At 35.3% G+C, this 20,584-nt stretch overlaps 1 protein-coding gene across 4 annotated transcripts in view; it reads right to left on the reverse strand.

The window, feature by feature from the left end:
- Positions 1 to 18,945: 18,945 nt before the first annotated feature.
- LOC106072557 (DNA replication complex GINS protein SLD5-like) overlaps positions 18,946 to 20,584 on the reverse strand; it is a 53,464-nt gene continuing 51,825 nt past the window's right edge. For all 4 annotated transcript variants that reach the window (XM_056007380.1, XM_056007372.1, XM_056007393.1 and 1 more), the window contains one exon: positions 18,946 to 19,431. In XM_056007380.1, the coding sequence (XP_055863355.1) occupies positions 19,335 to 19,431 (97 nt within the window). In that variant the 3' untranslated portion in view covers positions 18,946 to 19,334. The remainder of the gene's footprint in view (positions 19,432 to 20,584) is intronic.

Raw genomic sequence — 20,584 nt, forward strand, 5'->3', positions numbered from 1 at the left:
TGCGAGAGCTTTCCCATTGCACGGTGCGCAGTTGAAAGAGAGCTTCCACGTCCCTGTCGGTAATCCATGCGCCGTTCCTCAAGGGACCGTTACAATAATGGCGAGTCCTGTACGGTTAGCTAAGTAAAACATAGCAAAATGGTGGGGGTTCCCTTCGTGCTCGGCCTTCGGCTATGTATTCTAGTCCGTGCGCCCGGAGTGCCAGATACGTTGGAAATAGCAATGTCTTACATAAGCATTGACTTGGACTCCTTCCATACAGAACGGTTTGTTCAAGCAGGCTTACACGCCTAGAGTTCGGAGAGCCTTCGCCTCAACTCTTTTGACAATCACACGGCTAGCAAGTGTTACGTGAAATGTCGTATATTCCTACACCGAGAGGTAGTTCTCTGAGTCTGCGCTTATCTCAGTGTAGTTGCACTTTACATCAGAACCTACTGTCCACTGCCATGTGCATCCTGGATTGTTTATATTCACGTTGTACTTTAAATTTTGCACTTTAAGCTCTGAACCACAAGGTCATGGCCACTGCGATGTGAGCGACTTTTGGTAGTCGATTATATCCAGCTATACCATCCCTCACAACCCCCTGACCTCCGTTGTTTTACACGTCATATATCCCCCCTCCCCCCACACACTCACGAAGGTGTTGTCTGATTGATCAAGTCGGTAATGTGCGAATTAAGGGCAGTGAGTTAGTGCAGGTTTTCAGCAACTGTTACAATTTCAACATTTGGTGAATCAAATAGGTAGTAGTTGAAAGTGGATTTTATTTTAGTGTCAAAGTCTTTTCTACTGATATAGTTTTGATTTTAGTGTCATAGTCATTTCTACTTATATAGGTTGTTTTTTTTCAGTGTCGTAGTCTTTTCTACTGATATAGTAGTTCAGAAAAACAACAACAAATATTTAGAAGACATTTTCTACACAAATTATTTATTCTCTAATAAAAACTTTTATTAAAAAAGTTAAAGCTGGAATCAGTGGCGTCACTGGTGTGCACTGGGGTGCGGCCTACATCGGGTAACACCCATCAAGGAGTGACATCCAAGTAATAAAATTACAGAAACAATATAATAAAACAAGGTTACATAGACAGTTTGTGTGGAAACACAAACTCAAAATCGGCCCAAGCAGTAGTCCACCCAGGCAGGAAAAAAGGCAGGTTTCAATATTTTCAGAAGAATATCGGTATTAAATTCTATCATAAGTGGTCCACCTAGGCAGGTAAAAAGGCAGGTTTCCATATTTTCAGAAAGAATATCATAATGAAATTCTATCAAAGTCAAATGACAGAGAAGAATGGAGAAAGAAGGTTGACAGATCCAGTGTAGTGCCCCAAATGTCCAACAGACCAAGGGCTAGGTGAAAGTAAATGCCTAGGTAGATATAAACCTGGCCTAACTGATGTCTTATAATGAGTATCTAATTGTCAATCTCTTATTCAAAGCCTCAAGAAAAAAAAATCCGTAAAAAAAATAAAAAATTCCTTTAGTTTTGTGTTCTATAATGTGTCTATAGCTATGCAGTTCACGTGATAATATGAAAAACTACTTATTAATTGTTGTTTTAAATTATGGTTAACTCATTTGCATAGTAAATAGATTTTTTCTCTTTAAAAAAAAGTATCTTTTTTTTTGTAAATGTGTTTAAAAAATGATAAATAAATATCTCCCTTACTAAAAAGCCTCTAGTGTTTGTTACTATTAATAGTGAATAGTTGTATAAATGGTGTATTTTTATGAAAAAACTGCTTGCATAATTGATTTAAAAAATTAGATTTTTCGCTTTCAGAAAATAAAAAAGTAGCCGTTGCATCAGAACTTTGAATGATCTACAATATCATGATGACCGATTTTCGTTTTCTCTTCTAGTCTCTGAGATCTAAACGAGACGGATGGACGGACGGACAGACGAACTAACAGGCCACACTAAACTAATAGCGTCTTTTCCCCGCCAATGAATAGAGATAATCACCACTTTGACTTTTTATGAAAAAAAAATGATAACAAAACCAAAGATTTTATTGGGAAGTTTATTTTCGAGTAAAGTGATCAGGGGAGAGGGGTGACACCAGCCCCCCAAAGCGCCTCTGGCTTGAATGTGTATACTTATGTATGGCATTTTCCCTTTCACCCCCCCCCCCACCCACAGCAGTCCAAACTCTTCAAAGTTGTACGAGGTTCTATTTGTTAATAATTTGATCCAATGAAAACATTTACATCACTCATAAAGACATCAAATTCTCTTCGCGATGACCCTCTCTCTATGAATGAACAAATTGTTTGCAATGTCTACATTACTGTGATAACTGTTAACAGTGTGTTGATATCAGTGTGTTAAGAAGGACACTGTATTAGCTTGTGCTGTAAATGAGTTTTATGGCATGTCAGTTGTGCACTTTTAACCATCGTGTGTTAGCGTACTGTAACTGTTACCGATAGCTTAGCTATGACACACACACACACATTCATAGATAAACAAACATACACATGGATACATACAGCTATGTTATTCAGTTAAATATTCAGCTATACAAAAAAATTATGTCCAAAAGTAGTCTCAGGAATCAACAACGTTTCGCACTGTTAGTATAGAATGACTTACAACATGCTATAGAGATCTACGTAGAATATAGATCCATTATCTGAAAGTGAAGTAGTACCGCCTGATATCGCTTACGGTCCCGTTAAACATATATTAACCAGACTTGATCTATATTAAGTAAGTTCAAAATATGAGATGGAAGATGGTCCATATGAACTCACGTGACAAAGAGAAAGTTCATATGGATTTATATGATAAAAAGAAAGTCTTAATGAATTAATCTGTATTTGATAAGATAGATGTGGCAAAGAAAAGGTCTATATTGACTCATTTGACAAAGAGAAAAGTCTATATGGACTCATGTGACAAAGAGAAGGTCTAAAATGACTTGTGACAAAGAGATCTGCATAGACTCGTGTGAATGGGAAAAGGCTACCCAGAAAGATGTTGTCATAAAAGAAATGAAACAAACATTTTTAAAAAATTACAGGTAACATTATAGACTATAGACTGTATAGGCTAAATCCATTTTTTTTTATTAAATGTAAAATCTAAATTAAAAAAAGAAATTTTCATGGAGAGTTTGTGTTTTGTCTTCGTAATATCGGATGTAGTCCCTGCCACCAAGTTTACTACTCTATACATGTAAAGTGTCAGGTTACAATACTCGTGTCAGATAACTATAAAGTACTAACTAACAACCAAACATCTTACTTTCCTCCTTACAAACTATCAACAACCAAACATCTTGTTACCTTCATCCTTACAAACTATCAACAACCAAACATCTTGTTACCTTCCTCCTTACAAACTATCAACAACTAAACATCTTACTTTCCTCCTTACAAACTATCAACAACTAAACATCTTACTTTCCTCCTTACAAACTATCAACAACCAAACATCTTGTTACCTTCCTCCTTACAAACTATCAACAACTAAACATCTTACTTTCCTCCTTACAAACTATCAACAACTAAACATCTTTCCTTTCTCGTTACAAACTATCAACAACCAAACATCTTGTTACCTTCCTCCTTAGAAACTATCAACAACCAAACATCTTGTTACCTTCCTCCTTACAAACTATCAACAACTAAACATCTTTCATTTCCTCCTTAAAAACTATCAATAACTAAACATCTTACTTTCCTCGTTACAAACTATCAACAACAAAATATCTTACTTTCCTCCTTATACACTATCAATAACTAAAAATCTTACTTTCCTCCTTACAAACTATCAATAACTAAACATCTTACTTTCCTCGTTACAAACTATCAACAACTAAACATCTTACTTTCCTCCTTACAAACTATCAACAACTAAACATCTTGTTACCTTCCTCCTTACAAACTATCAACAACCAAACATCTTGTTACCTTCCTCCTTACTAACTAACAACAACCAAACATCTTACTTTCCTCCTTACAAACTATCAACAACTAAATATCTTACTTTCCTCCTTACAAACTATAAACAACCAAACATCTTGTTACCTTCCTCCTTACAAACTATCAACAACTAAACATCTTACTTTCCTCCTTACAAACTATCAACAACTAAACATCTTGTTACCTTCCTCCTTACAAACTATCAACAACCAAACATCTTACTTTCCTCCTTACAAACGATCAACAACTAAACATCTTACTTTCCTCCTTACAAACGATCAACAACTAAACATCTTACCTTCCGCCTTACAAACTATCAACATCGAAATATCTTGTTACCTTCCTCCTAAAAACTATCAACAACCAAACATCTTGTTACCTTCCTCCTTACAAACTATCAAAAACCAAACATCTTACTTTCCTCTTACAAACTATCAACAATTAAACATCTTACCTTTCTCCTTACAAACTATCAACAACTAAACATCTTACCTTCCTCCTTACAGACTATCAACAACTAAACATCTTACCTTCCTCCTTACAAATTATCAACAACCAAACATCTTACCTTCCTCCTTACAAACTATCAACAACCATACATCTTGTTACCTTCCTCCTTACAAACTATCAACAACTAAACATCTTACTTTCCTCCTTACAATCAACAACTAAACATCTTGTTACCTTCCTCCTTACAAACTATCAACAACTAAACATCTTGTTACCTTCCTCCTTACAAACTATCAACAACTAAACATCTTACCTTCCTCTTTACAAACTATCAACAACCAAACATCTTACCTTCCTCCTTACAAACTATCAACAACTAAACATCCTACCTTCTTCCTTACAAAATATCAACAACTAAACATCTTACCTTCCTCTTTACAAACTATCAACAACCAAACATCTTACCTTCCTCCTTACAAACTATCAACATCGAAATATCTTGTTACCTTCCTCCTAAAAACTATCAACAACCAAACATCTTGTTACCTTCCTCCTTATAAACTATCAACAACTAAACATCTTACCTTCCTCCTTACAAACTATCAACAACTAAACATCTTACCTTCCTCCTTACAAATTATCAACAACCAAACATCTTACCTTCCTCCTTACAAACTATCAACAACTAAACATCTTACCTTCCTCCTTACAAATTATCAACAACCAAACATCTTACCTTCCTCCTTACAAACTATCAACAACTAAACATCTTACCTTCCTCCTTATAAACTATCAACAACTAAACATCTTACCTTCCTCCTTACAAACTATCAACAACTAAACATCTTTCCTTTCTCGTTACAAACTATCAACAACCAAACATCTTGTTACCTTCCTCCTTAGAAACTATCAACAACCAAACATCTTGTTACCTTCCTCCTTACAAACTATCAACAACTAAACATCTTTCATTTCCTCCTTAAAAACTATCAATAACTAAACATCTTACTTTCCTCGTTACAAACTATCAACAACAAAACATCTTACTTTCCTCCTTATAAACTATCAATAACTAAACATCTTACTTTCCTCCTTACAAACTATCAATAACTAAACATCTTACTTTCCTCGTTACAAACTATCAACAACAAAACATCTTACTTTCCTCCTTATAAACTATCAATAACTAAAATCTTACTTTCCTCCTTACAAACTATCAACAACTAAACATCTTACCTTCCTCCTTACAGACTATCAACAACCAAACATCTTACCTTCCTCCTTACAGACTATCAACAACCAAACATCTTGTTACCTTCCTCCTTACAAACTATCAACAACCAAACATCTTGTTACCTTCCTCCTTACAAACTATCAACAACCAAACATCTTGTTACCTTCCTCCTTACAAACTATCAACAACCAAACATCTTGCTACCTTCCTCCTTACAAACTATCAACAACCAAACATCTTGTTACCTTCCTCCTTACAAACTATCAACAACCAAACATCTTGCTACCTTCCTCCTTACAAACTATCAACAACCAAACATCTTGCTACCTTCCTCCTTACAAACTATCAACAACCAAACATCTTGCTACCTTCCTCCTTACAAACTATCAACAACCAAACATCTTGTTACCTTCCTCCTTACAAACTATCAACAACTAAATATCTTACTTTCCTCCTTACAAACTATCAACAACCAAACATCTTGTTACCTTCCTCCTTACAAACTATCAACAACTAAACATCTTACTTTCCTCCTTACAAACTATGAACAACCAAACATCTTGTTACCTTCCTCCTTACAAACTATCAACAACTAAACATCTTACTTTCCTCCTTACAAACTATCAACAACCAAACATCTTGCTACCTTCCTCCTTACAAACTATCAACAACCAAACATCTTGTTACCTTCCTCCTTACAAACTATCAACAACCAAACATCTTGTTACCTTCCTCCTTACAAACTATCAACAACCAAACATCTTGTTACCTTCCTCCTTACAAACTATCAACAACCAAACATCTTGTTACCTTCCTCCTTACAAACTATCAACAACCAAACATCTTGTTACCTTCCTCCTTACAAACTATCAACAACCAAACATCTTGCTACCTTCCTCCTTAGAAACTAGTCACAAGCTGGACATGTAGGAGTCGTCGTTACTTAGCTGGTTTAGGTTATTAGTGTTATTATCTTATTAGTGTTGGAGACGTCGTTACTTAATTGGTTTAGGTTATTAGTGTTATTATCTTATTAGTGTTGGAGACGTCGTTACTTAGCTGGTTTAGGTTATTAGTGTTATTATCTTATTAGTGTTGGAGACGTCGTTACTTAGCTGGTTTAGGTTATTAGTGTTATTATCTTATTAGTGTTGGAGACGTCGTTACTTAGCTGGTTTAGGTTATTAGTGTTATTATCTTATTAATGTTGGAGACGTCCTCATTAGCTGGTTTAGGTTATTAGTGTTATTATCTTATTATTACAATTTTAATATCGAAAAGTCTTCAATGAACAAATTGTTATGAACATATGGATAACTGTGAGCCTGGATGTAAATAAATAAATGCTTATCTAATTGATGGTTGACATACAGACATGGGGGGGGGGGAGCTACAAAATGTAAAACACTTTCTCAACCTCGTGTCTAAAAAACAAAAACAAATGAAATTTGTTTTAAGAGTTGTTCTTCTCCTGAGACTTACAATTTCATAGACATTGCACTCTCTTAAAGCCGAGATAGAAAAGATTTGTCATCTTCACTTTACAAAGAGAACACGTGCAGACGTTTTGTATACTTTTTCTTTACACACACTTTTGTAAGTTTGAAAGTGTGTGTGTGTATATATATATATATATATATATATATATTGCTGTATAAGGGTGTATACGTGAATCTGTGTGTGTGTGTGTGCGCCTGCATACCAGGTTGGAGAGTTTTTATTTCAAGGTCATAATCAGAAATTATAAACTTCCCAACAGACTTGGACCTAGATCTGATCAACTCTCTAGTTTCTTTGTATACATTGGTTTATTTCTTTATGAAAATGTATAAATAAAAAAGGCAGACGATGAAACAAAATGTATAAATAAAAAAGGCAGTCGATGAAACAAAATATATAAATAAAAAAGGCAGACGATGAAACAAAATGTATAAATAAAAAAGGCAGACGATGAAACAAAATGTATAAATAAAAAAGGCAGACGATGAAACCAAATGTATAAATAAAAAAGGCAGTCGATGAAACAAAATGTATAAATAAAAAAGACAGACGATAAAACAAAATGTATAAATAAAAAAGGCAGACGATGAAACAAAATGTATAAATAAAAAATGCAGTCGATGAAACAAAATATATAAATAAAAAAGGCAGACGATGAAACAAAATGTATAAATAAAAAAGGCAGACGATGAAACAAAATGTATAAATAAAAAAGGCTGACGATGAAACAAAATGTATAAATAAAAAAGGCAGACGATGAAACAAAATGTATAAATAAAAAAGGCAGACGATGAAACAAAATGTATAGATAAAAAAGGCAGACGATGAAACAAAATGTATAAATAAAAAAGGCAGACGATGAAACAAAATGTATAAATAAAAAAGGCAGACGATGAAACAAAATGTATAAATAAAAAAGGCAGACGATGAAACCAAATGTATAAATAAAAAAGGCAGTCGATGAAACAAAATGTATAAATAAAAAAGACAGACGATAAAACAAAATGTATAAATAAAAAAGGCAGACGATGAAACAAAATGTATAAATAAAAAATGCAGTCGATGAAACAAAATATATAAATAAAAAAGGCAGACGATGAAACAAAATGTATAAATAAAAAAGGCAGACGATGAAACAAAATGTATAAATAAAAAAGGCTGACGATGAAACAAAATGTATAAATAAAAAAGGCAGACGATGAAACAAAATGTATAAATAAAAAAGGCAGACGATGAAACAAAATGTATAGATAAAAAAGGCAGACGATGAAACAAAATGTATAAATAAAAAAGGCAGACGATGAAACAAAATGTATAAATAAAAAAGGCAGACGATGAAACAAAATGTATAAATAAAAAAGGCAGACGATGAAACAAAATGTATAAGCGAAGCTAGAAATAAATCCTTTTCTTTTCTCAGCCGGTTTTTCTTCCAAGGCCACGCCTGTGTCTGGTCTGACAGATTATTTTAACCTTTCTACATTTTTCTCAATTTAAATTTCTTAAGAATAAAAAATGAAACAAGGTGTCATGTGACCCAAGTGGAAGTGTTTCGGAAGAATTATGTTGATGTAACCAATGAATGAGTAACAACAGCTTGATATATTCTCAGTCAATATTAGATCAAGTGGGCTGTGATCATCATTTCTAGCATGGTTGTTTAGTTACATTAATTTTGGAGGCCACATTTTAGAATGAAATATTTAAATTAGCGGCATGAAATAAAGACATTATGTGGGGAAAAGTCCATCAAAGTTAGTACCTTAACATCCTCTTTACGTGATCTCCTTTAGTAACATCATCTTCATGTGATATCATCAAGCTAGTAATAACACAATTTTCACGTGATCTCATTAAGTAACATCATCATCACGTGATCTCCTCAAGTTATAAACAGTATCTTCACGTGATCTCAAGCTAGTACCGTAACATCATCTTCACTTGAGCTTATCAAGTTAGTAACATCATCTTCACGTGATCTCATTAAGTAAGTACCGTAAAGTACGTAACATCATCTTCACGTGATCTCATTAAGTAAGTACCGTAAAGTACGTAACATCATCTTCACATGATCTCCTCAAGTTATAAACATTATCTTCACGTGATCTCAAGCTAATACCGTAACATCATCTTCACATGAGCTTATCAAGTTAGTAACATCATCTTCACGTGATCTCATCAAGTTAATAATAACATCATTTTCACGTGATCTCATTAAGTTAGTAGCATGCTCTTCATGTGATCTCATCAAGTATGTATCATTATCTTCAATTATTTGGGGTGGGGTTTTAGCGAATTTTAATGAACTGAGTTAGTACAATAATCTATAAAGGCTTGCATATGATTACGACTTTTTTTTACGATGAAAACATATGATTGAGAACTGTATTTGAAAAAATACTTTTAAAGATTTAAAAAAAAAAGAGAAACTTTTAGTACAAACTCTCAATTTGTGTAAATCCCCCAACATTCAGATTTCCGTTTAATCTAACTTCTAGTGGATTGCTTTAGACTTCAGAAGATGTTAGGCAATCGCAGGGACTTTTGAATATCTGCGTCATTAGATGACAGACGTTAATTTCTTGAACTTAGTTTAAAATGCGTTCAAACGATTGTTACACCACTAGAGCACCTCAAGCTGCTTAACTTGGTCACGTGGTGCGTCCAGACGAGGTAATCTCCCATAACCTGCAGTCATTTTGTACTATCACGCTTTTTCCATGCGGTCAACGAACCGCCATTTAGCTTGGGGGTCTAAGCTGTGTCAGCGTGACCTTGTTAAATGTCCACATGGCTATACTACACCTGGTAGCGATTTGTTTAAGTCAACCACAAAATATGTGTAAATAGATATTAAATTGTTTTCTTGATTTGCATGAAGCGAAGAAATGTGTTCGTAGCTTGACTGTTTTTAAGGTAGATTGCATACGTCATCAACTGAAGTCTACGAACACGTGTGTACTACTGTTTTCTTGTAGGACATAATCATTTTCTTTTTTAAAGTAACGTCTGTATTATATTAGATAGGATTTCTAGAGGAAAGACCTACGCCAATTTTTATTTTAGCTTTTAAAAGCCCCTAGTGACCTAAATTGAAAGCCTTTAAAAAGCCAATCATTAAACAACTTAATGCTGTAGATGAAGTACATGAGCTTGAAGTTTTCTTCTAACGCCCTACACACACACACGCCTGCCATGCATTTAGTAACACACACAAGTATTGGTGGACTAGAAGAATTGTCTTTCCTAATATCTCTCTCCTGCTTTGCTAGTTTCTCATAAACAAAGAATATGGCGGCTTTGCAATCATTCTTGATAACACGGTTGTTTGTTTAAAAAACTATTGCAATGAAGCAGGGGCGTAACTAGGGATTTGGGGGCCCGGGGGGATTGACCTCTTTGGGGGCCCCTTACATTTTGACATTCAACATATGACATGGGATAATGTACGCAAAAATATATACGCCCCAAATCCAATTGATTCAGTATATCAGTAAACTTAAAAAGTAATCAAGACTCTTTTAATGAATAATACCTTTATTTATTAATTAAATAATGCACAAGTGACAAATCTAAATTGATATCGCTTAACGTCGTGCATTCTGTGCAGCAAAGACATCTATAACATCAACTACATCGATACTTTCTAGTATTTGTGACTTCACTGACATTAAAGCCATGATAAGCCTTTCTTGCGTCATTGTGCTCCTGAGATAGCTTTTGATGAACTTGAGCTTTGAGAATGATCTCTCACATGACGTAATGGAAGTGGCCTGAGTTAGCATTATTCGGAGGAGGTTGCAAAGTTTGAGCACACGTAATTACCATATGAAGCCTGTTTCCTCAATATGTCTATTGGTAATTGTATTACTGGTTTGTTAATGAAAAGTGCTCGTGCATCAATGACATCATTGAAAAAGGGATTTGCCATTTATTTCATCATACAAACAGGAAACGTAGCATAGTTTGTCATAAGCGGGTCTTCATCTAACAGGTGTCTTGGTTCAAGAAGAAACCCAAAGGTAGCCATTTTCTTTCCAGCCTTTGAAATCTGCCCTTCATCTCCATATGAAATCTGTCCAGCACTTCTGTCGCAACACGTTTGAATGGCAGTTTTATTGACAGTCCTACATTATAACTCAACTTCCCATCAAGTCTTTTCTTTCTTCTGGTTGTTTTGATTACAGGGAATCCATAGTATTCACTACCTTTTTTTGCTTTTTCGATGGATTGGTTTTTTGTCAGTTTCTCATCATTTTGCAGAAAGCATGAAAGGGTACTAATTTCTTTAGCAGCTTCCCGTATATGCAGTCCAGACTTTTGTAGTTTCTTCTGAACTATATTAATTGGGCGCAAGAGCTTTGACCAGAATTCAAGATAGGCAAAAAATTCTTAATTTTCCACTGCATGAAGAAGATTCTGTGCTAATATTATATGATAGTACGTCATTGTTGGTTGTTTATGTTTTGTGCGCAAGCAAAAGGATTCAGAGAATACAAAAGTGGGAAAGATCCATATCTCGTTATGCTCGAGTATAGAAATACTCCGATAAGTGGACTGTTGTATTCACCATCACAACTGCTGACGAGTAGAAGACTTAGGGAATCATTCCAACTGATCCCAAACTATTGAAACCATCGGTAGCTGAAAATGCAGAGACATTACTCAACGAACGACAGATGAAAAGCAAAGGGAAGTACAATGCAAAAGCAAGACTACCTAAAGATTATTCTGTCGGAGAGTTCGTCTAGGTCAAACATGGCAGAAATCAGCTGTCATAAAAAAACATTCAGCACCCAGATCTTACATCATGAAGACAAACGGAAAAACATACAGAAAAAATCAACGCTTTTTGAATAAGAGTTTCGATGAAGACATCTCTGGGTACTCTGGGTACTATGAAGACAATGAACTGCAAACTGTTGGAAGAAACGAAACAGACAGTTATAGACCAACGTCTAGAGAACTTGTTGTGCCAGTCAAGACAACCAGAAGTGGACGATTTGTTAAAGTTCCTAGTAGCCAGGGCCGGCCTTAGGCCACTGCAGCCTATGCGGTGGCAGTGGGCCCCGCGCTTTCATAGGACCCGCGCTAATTCTAAGTGTACATTATTAAATTAAACCATTATAATGTATATAAAATAACAGGGTTTTCGTGACCTCCTGATTTTCCAGGGCCTCCAGGAAATCTCAAGAGAAGGCAAAATATATGATAAAGTCCTGAACTTTTTTTGAATTAATTCAAATCTCCTAAAGAATAGACGAAATTCAAATTTTGGGGTGCCTATAAATAAAAAGTGGCATTGCGAGCTTTCATTTGATAAAAATGTATTGCAAAGACGAAAGGAGGCCTATTTTCTAATAAAAAAAAAAATAATTTTGACATTAGGCCTATGCTCATCCCTACCCAGACTAGGCCCCGCGCGATCCGTTTCGCATAGGGCCCCGCAAATGCTAGGGCGGCCCTGCAAGTAGATATCACTTTTAAGAACTTTAAAAGGAAGGGTGTGATAATAACTTCAAAAGGAATGATGTGCTAATATTGTATGATATTAAGTCATTGTTTATTGTTTTTATTGCAAAAGGATTAGATGGAAATAAAATAGTTTCCATTGGATTGAGGAAAGATGAATAGAGGGGTAATAACTCGAGTGTGAAGTTTAATTCTGAAATTATAGACGCCAAACCCGAATAATGGACTATTCTAGCATTATTAAGAATAACTTTTGGATCTGTTATAGGCCTACTCGATTCTGTAAATTTTGATTCCAGGTTAATTAGTGTAGCCATAAAATACTCGACATTTAGATATATTATTAGAATATCTAATAAGTTTAAAATGTAAAACTAACTTAAAAAAAAACTTTGATCTCTGTGGGAAAAAATATTTGTAAAATGTCAACAAAGTCAACGTACTGATAGACCTAGATCTAGGTTTAGTCTTTGTGATAAATTTAATCCATAAATGTTGAAAAAAAAAGACACCCGTTGACACTATCTGTCAATCAAATATATTAATTTATGTATTTACAATAAATTTCGGACACCCATTTGGGGCCCCCCCCTAGGTGGGGGCCCGGGGGGATTTTAAAATTCTCCCCCCCCATCCCCCCCCCCCTTAGTTACGCCACTGCATGAAGTATGAGTCATATCATTATAGTAACTATAACTTTGACTGAAAATCATTTCCTAGAGAAACACAATGAAGACGACATCAGTGTTGCTTCTACAAACTTCAAAAGTCACCTTAAGGATGGTTTTCTCTAACTCCAGTGGCGAACTCAAGGGTCATTCTTTCAATCTTCAATTAAACCTCAGCCTCTGCCTTAAGGTTGAATTCTTTCAAAGTCAACAGATACTTTAAGGTTGATTCAATCCAAGATTAAACCCCTTCTCTAAAGTTACTTTTATTACAATTCAATGGTTTAAGATTGATTTTTTTTTAAGTTCTTTGGCAGTGGACATCAGCAGAGCTGCAAACAAGGCTGGAGACTAATTTCTATGGAGACAACTTGCTGCCCAATGTGAGAACAGCGCGGGATGATCTCATTCTAAGTAAGTCAACGGCTAACTTTATTGATTATCTAAAACATCAACGGCTAACTCAGGAGTGATTCTATAAAAACATCAACGGCTAACTCAGAGGGGATTCTATAAAACATCAACGGCTAACTCAGGGGTGATTCTATAAAAACATCAACGGCTAACTCAGAGGGGATTCTATAAAACATCAACGGCTAACTCAGGGGTGATTCTATAAAACATCAACGGCTAACTCAGAGAGGTGATTCAATTAAGCTCAAGGGATATCAGAATGGTGATCCATGAACTCCAAAGCTTATATCAAGTTTAATTTTTAGATGTCCATGTAGACAAGACATTTGAGCTGTCCACGCGTTACTCAGTCTTTCCTTATAAGTCACAGGAGAATGAACATTTAACATCTAACATTAAACCAAACTATCTTATTCAAATATATTCAAATGACGCAAACAGCAAAAAAAAAAAAAAAAAAATCTAGTCCTTCCAGTGTTTTGGGCTTAGCGAGGGTCAGCACACCAGAACATGCCAAGCTTGTGCCGTGTGTAATTTTATTTTTGGTTAACATAAAGTATTGAAGCATAACAAGTTGATAAACGGATTTCTGTCAGCGGCCATCTTTGAATGACACTGACAGAATGCATGGTGGGAGTTGACCAACAAACAACTTTGAAGTATTTTTGTGACAAGTGACATTTGAACCAGACTTTTAGTAACATGTATCAAATTACACATTCTAATACTCAACGTAATTTCATTGCTGGGCAATGGGAGATTATATAGATACAATATTAGACATTACAGCAACAAATGTTTACACAAGGGATGTAATAACTGGTTTCCCTTTCTTTGCTAATAACAGAACTACATGTATTGTCTTCTAGCTTTGCTAATAACACAACTGTTGTCACCTATCTTTGATAATATCTTCTTCTTATCGTAGATAATACAGACGTTACTTCAAGAAAGAAGATGATTACGTCCTACGCGTGTCCCTAGGTCAATCTAGTAATGCATGTTAATCAGGGCCGGCCCTAACTCTGCGGGGCTCCATACGAAACTGATTGTGCGGGCCCAGTCTGGGTAGGGATAATGACAATTAATGCAAATTATGATTTCGTATTAGAAAATAAAATCGTCTTTGCAATTTTTTCATTCTTTGATAAGTATAAAATTACGATTAAATTAACTTTACTTTACGAGCCTTGCTGTTTCCTACATAGATCACACTAATAAGAAAGAATTTCCAAATTGTTCAATTTATCTTCGTAAATTGTTGACCTCAAGTAATTCTTGATTAGTTTGAGGCGCGAGAAGCTTCTTCACCAGACGCCACAGTTTCGTTTTTTTTTTTTTAATTTCTGAGTGCAACAAAGTAGTTTAGGAAAGCAGTTTATCTTTCATTAGTGAACAGATAAGATACAATTTCTACCTGGGTTTTGTATGTATTTGGTAGAATATGCCTTAAATATTCCATTTCATCTGCTAATTCTCGCTAATGCTAACTGGTTTGTTGATGACGTCAATACTTGCCCGAGGCTCGCTGTAAACTTTCGTATGTCCTCAAGCTGAAGGCTCTTGAAGCTGACAAGAAGCCCAAATAGATTGTGGTTTGATTTCAGTTGTTCACATCTCGGCTGCAAGGATCGAATCGCAGTGTCCACAATTCTGTTGAAGCAATTTATCCTGTAGTCATCTTCAGCAAGGTGTGAAGTTTTCCAGAAATTTACTCCCTTTTCCTTTGACGTTTGGCTGGAAATATTGCAACAACTTCCATGTTTTTAGCCAATACATTGGCTGTAACAAGAATCTGAACAAACCCATCAACTCTTAGTTTCTTTAGCCAAGTCATCAAATTGTTGTACGAGTCCATTGCAGTGCTCAGATCTACTGTTTCACCTTGCAGTTCTTTACTCACAAAATTGACTTGGAAGAGCACGCCGTACCATAACACAAGTGACACAAAGACTTTGTACTGCTTCAATGGTTCATACAGTGTTTCTGATTCACTCTTAATTATTGCATCATTAGTCTCTTCAGCTAATTCATCGAGTGGGTCACAAATTCCAGGCCACTGATAACGAAGTACTTTGACACTATTCTACATTGACACCTTTTTTTTTTTGCAACCAGGTTTTACAGATTGGAAACATGCTTTCTGAATGATTACTTTGTAGATGCTGAAACGATAGTTTTCACGCGTTGTATACATGTTCTGACCATGTCTGCTACCACCAGATTGTAAATAGAGCACATAGAGTACGAAATGAATGTTAACAATCTCTTTATACACGCGTAGGATTGGAGTTTTCCCATTGAATTACACCCCACAATCACAATTTGGTCTATTTTTCAGGAAATTTGTATGAGTTTTCAGGAGATTTTAATAATTTTAGGAGAGATTTCCAGGACTTTATCGTATAATTTGTAATTTTATGAAATTTCCAGGAGCTCCTGGAAAATCAGGAGGCCCCGGGAATATAAGTTATTATGGTTTAATTTAATAATTTACATCTAGATTTAGCGCGGGGCCTATGAAAATGAGGGGCCCACTGCGCCAACATAGGTTAATCAATGACTTAAAATCTGCTAAGTCGTTGGTTTTCCTGGCTGGCTCAGGCAACCCATTCCATGCTCTCATGGCACTAGGGAATATGGAGTATTTGTTCAAAATTGTCCTAGCATATGGAACAAGGAATGTGCCTTTATCGAGTCTGAGTATTTTATTAGATTTTGTTTTTATTAGAAGATTATGGTTCAGTGTTTTCTGTAACAATGCTACTTTACTTTTTTTTTTATCCTGAAGGGTCTCTAAATTTAATGATTTTATTATAGGTGTTAATTTAATTAAGTGGGAATATTAGTTTGTTATGAATCTCACTGCTCTAGTTTGTGTCTGTTCTAGTTTCTTAATATCACCTATCTTTGCTAATAGCACAAAAAAGTGTCATCTTTTTTTGCTAACAACACAACTTTTGTGCCATACCGGTATATTCTGTCCCCTATCTTGCCAGATTTCATGTCGACTACAACAAACTGTTGATTCAATGGCTGTATCAGAGCATGACCTTTTTTTTTTGGAAGGCACTAGCTTAAGTGTAACTTGATCTGCGTGGACTTGAAGAAGAATGAAACAAGAGTCCGAGCTGAGTTATAATTAGCGCTATCCGCCCACGGTTGCTTCCTGGTCTATGGATGAAACAGACCGGAAACTTAAGTTCCTGAAGAAAATACTCTTGAAGGTGGAGGGAGCATTGTGTCACCTTTGAGCGTTCCCTCACCAAGCTAGTGGTCATGACATTCAACAGTTACAAAGACAACCACGAGTTTGCAAAGAGGTTTTGCTTGCATGGAGTCCAAGGTGACAGGATCCAATACAAGTAGAGCACAAAACGCCTACTGAATCGTATTTAAAAAAAAAAAATCAAATACCTGTATTTGTACTGGTGTATGCATGTATGCTAATATTTTAAAACTAGTCGACCGGCGGCGAAACATACGCCGCTTTCTTGCAGGGCCTATGTGTGGTCCCCGCACTTTCATAGGACCCGCGCTAATTCAAGGAGTATACATTATTAAATTAAACCATTTTATAATTTGTCGATTTACCAGGAGCCGAAAAAGTCCATAAAACATACGGAAATATAAAGACGAAAATTGTCATTTTGGGGTGTCATTCAATATGGAAAACGCCAATCCTACGCGCGATAAATAAAAACGGCATTATGCAATACCCGTAATTGTGTAAGATACAATAAGCTATGGAAGCAAGGTAAACTGAACTAAACACTTATAGACAAAGGAATCCTGCCTGACAATTTATCTAAAATAAATCACCATATTAAATAAAATATCAGCCAAAATTCAATGATGCAAAGCAAAGCCACCTATTCTATGAATGCCAAATTCAGTTATAAACAAAGATTAAATAAAACAATTATACAAACATGGTACATACTGCATGATTAGAGGACTAGCAGAAACATAACTCTAAGAACCAAGGGAAAAAAAAAAGAGTTTCTAAAATAGATTTAAAGTACCAGCATGAGACTCATGAAGTAGGAAGATATACAACTGAACTAGAGTCCCTCAGACCATAATAGGAATAAATATTACGAACATCCGATTTGTGAAATTGTGACCCTATAATATTTACATAAGATTTTTACTAATTATTAAATTTTTACCACCCTTACTATTATAACTGTGAATAGACCTTGTTTTTTAATGATTTAACTGTATGGAATTTAGCTCTTGTAAAGGAGAGTAATCCATGAAGGATTACGGGCACGAAATGGCCTAAATTGTGCCGATGTGCCAAAAACTCAAACTCAACTTCTAAATTATTTGTTGGTCATGTCGAGATAGCCTTTAATAGGCGTCCTATTTGTTGTACTATGGATGTGAGCTGGCTGAATACAAAGTAAAAATACAATCCTAGCATTAAAGGAATATAACATTGAAAAGAGAGAAGCAACTCGTCTATCACAACCAGTGCTTTTTTGTGACGGTACGCACCGGTACGTCGTACCGGCACCTTTTTCAATGTGGGGATACAAATATGACGTTTCTTGTATTGTAACGTCCTAAAGATCCATGTTTCATTTGTCCATTGTGTCTTACCATTGCATAAGGGGCGGTAATAGAATGTAGGGATCTTCCGATAATCAGTAATAAGGATTCATTTTTGAAACAAAGTTCTCTGTTATTACTTAGTAGGAATTCTATCTTGTGTTTTCTGTTTGGAGAATTTTATGTTTTATTCTGTGAAGAGGCTCTTATTTCTTCACCTAAATATATACCAGGAATAAGGGTCGGATTTAAGGCAGGGCTACAAGAGTAAAATATATCGGAATTTCGACGGGAGAAACTGTTATTAAAAAGTGTCCGCTTATAGCATGCTCTGGAACATGCAAATACCGGTGCAGCTCTAGACTTACGGCAGTGCCACGGGCCTCCACAAACTCGAACATTTACTTAAAAAAAAAAGGGAAAGTGAGATTCAATGTACAAGTGCTCTATTTCTTCTGAAATAAAGCTTTTAGATCGAAGTGTTTTATTCATTGGTGGATCTTTAACAAAAAGTGTAGGGGTCTCCACATGCTGGCCCTGCATGGGATACTTCAGACATTGGGGTGATTGTTGAATCAGATTTATTGACCCCTATAATTATCTGCAATCGTAACGGTAAGTCACAAAACACTAGTGAATAGTAAAAAAAATAATTTAGTTATAAATTAGGTTGATAAGACTTGTGTTAAAAAAACAACAAAGAAAAATGTACAAAATATTTATTTATTATGTGTCTATAATTCTAAAGTGTATTAAGAACATACATACTATTTAAAACAATTATTCTACACGTGTAATGACAACTGATAAACAATAATGTAGACCTAGACACAAACAAATCATCGAAAAGTAAATTTCAGTGTAGATATTTACATTCCATAGTCATAATGATATCTCAATTTTAAATGCAACTTCTACTTATAAACTAATTAATAGCTCTCAACAAAACATTCATTGAATATATTTCAGGAATACACTCTTTCTTTCTGGTAAAATGGCTGATTCTTATAGAAGGTGTAGTGAAGGGCATTGATTTTACCGCAGCTAGGCCGACTTAATACAATGAACAGTGGAGGCATGTGAATGTGGCAAAGTGGATCAAATCAAAGAAACTCCGCCAGACTCAACAAGGGAAGCAATCGGTTTATATCTCATAATGTGTTGATCTCCCTTCTCAAAGTCCATTATTTCTTCTCTGTGGAAGATAGTTTTTTTTTAACATAAGTTTGTTTTTGAAACATAAGAAATTGATACTAAAGCAATAAAACTGAAACGCAGAGTCACGCGTTACTGTCAACTAGAAACGAGCCAATTTTTACTTCAAACATGGATAAGAACACGCAACATTTTAGAACAGATTATCCATTAGAATCTGTTCCATCTGATAGAATCAAGCCTAAGCTTATAACATTTCTAAGGCTATTCAACACATTAACGTTTCCGGAATGAAACTGTTGCACTCCATTTACAAATGAAAGGTAATAGTAAATCGTACGGTTCTAAATGACGTGTAGCCCTGCAGATATGCACATTTACACGCACGCACACACATATATATATATATATATAATACATACATACACATAATATATACAATTGATTTCATTTCTAAACAACAGAATCCTGCCATGTTGTAAAATAAGTGTATCATTTGTTCCTATGTATTTAAACATGCAGGGCCCGAGCTGACAAAGTCATGAAGGAATAAAGAACTAAGGTCAGTGGAAGCCATCCCATCATTCCAAGCGGAAGCCAGGCGTGTTATCTGATACGGTGCACTCCTGGCAAAAACACATAGTTTTCTAGCTTTGACGTCAGAACCCGCGATATCACACTTGTAATGGATGGTATGTGCCTTTCCCATTTTATTTTTTTTTTATCTAAGAAAAGAAGCGAGCACTCGTACGAAAGCAGACACTTTAAATTTAGTGACGGGAGTAGATTCAGCCCTGGCAGGTAGAACGAAGGAAAGAGCGTCTGGAACAAATGTCTGATAAAAGCGCGTGCCGCAGTGATGACCTCACACAACAGCTGATTGGGTTGCGTACAAAAATAGAAGCCACAAAACGCACCGCAAGGTGAGTAGAAAAAGAATTGGGGTGGAGGGGGGGGGGTGGGGAGAGAAAGTTTGAATGAAACGAGACAAGGTAAAGCAAGGTGGTTAACCTCTGATAGGATTGGACACAATCTGACTCTCAGGACCTACACATTGAATGAACAAAAAAATCAAAGGGTAAATTATCTTAATTTAATTATCAATATTTAATAGTCATGTATGTAACAGTTCTCTCTCACTCTTTTTTTTCTTTCTAAAAATAGTTTTGAAACTAAATGATAAAAAATTTTTT

The sequence above is a fragment of the Biomphalaria glabrata genome, chromosome 1 (genome assembly GCF_947242115.1).
Source record: "Biomphalaria glabrata chromosome 1, xgBioGlab47.1, whole genome shotgun sequence".
NCBI lineage: Eukaryota > Metazoa > Mollusca > Gastropoda > Planorbidae > Biomphalaria > Biomphalaria glabrata.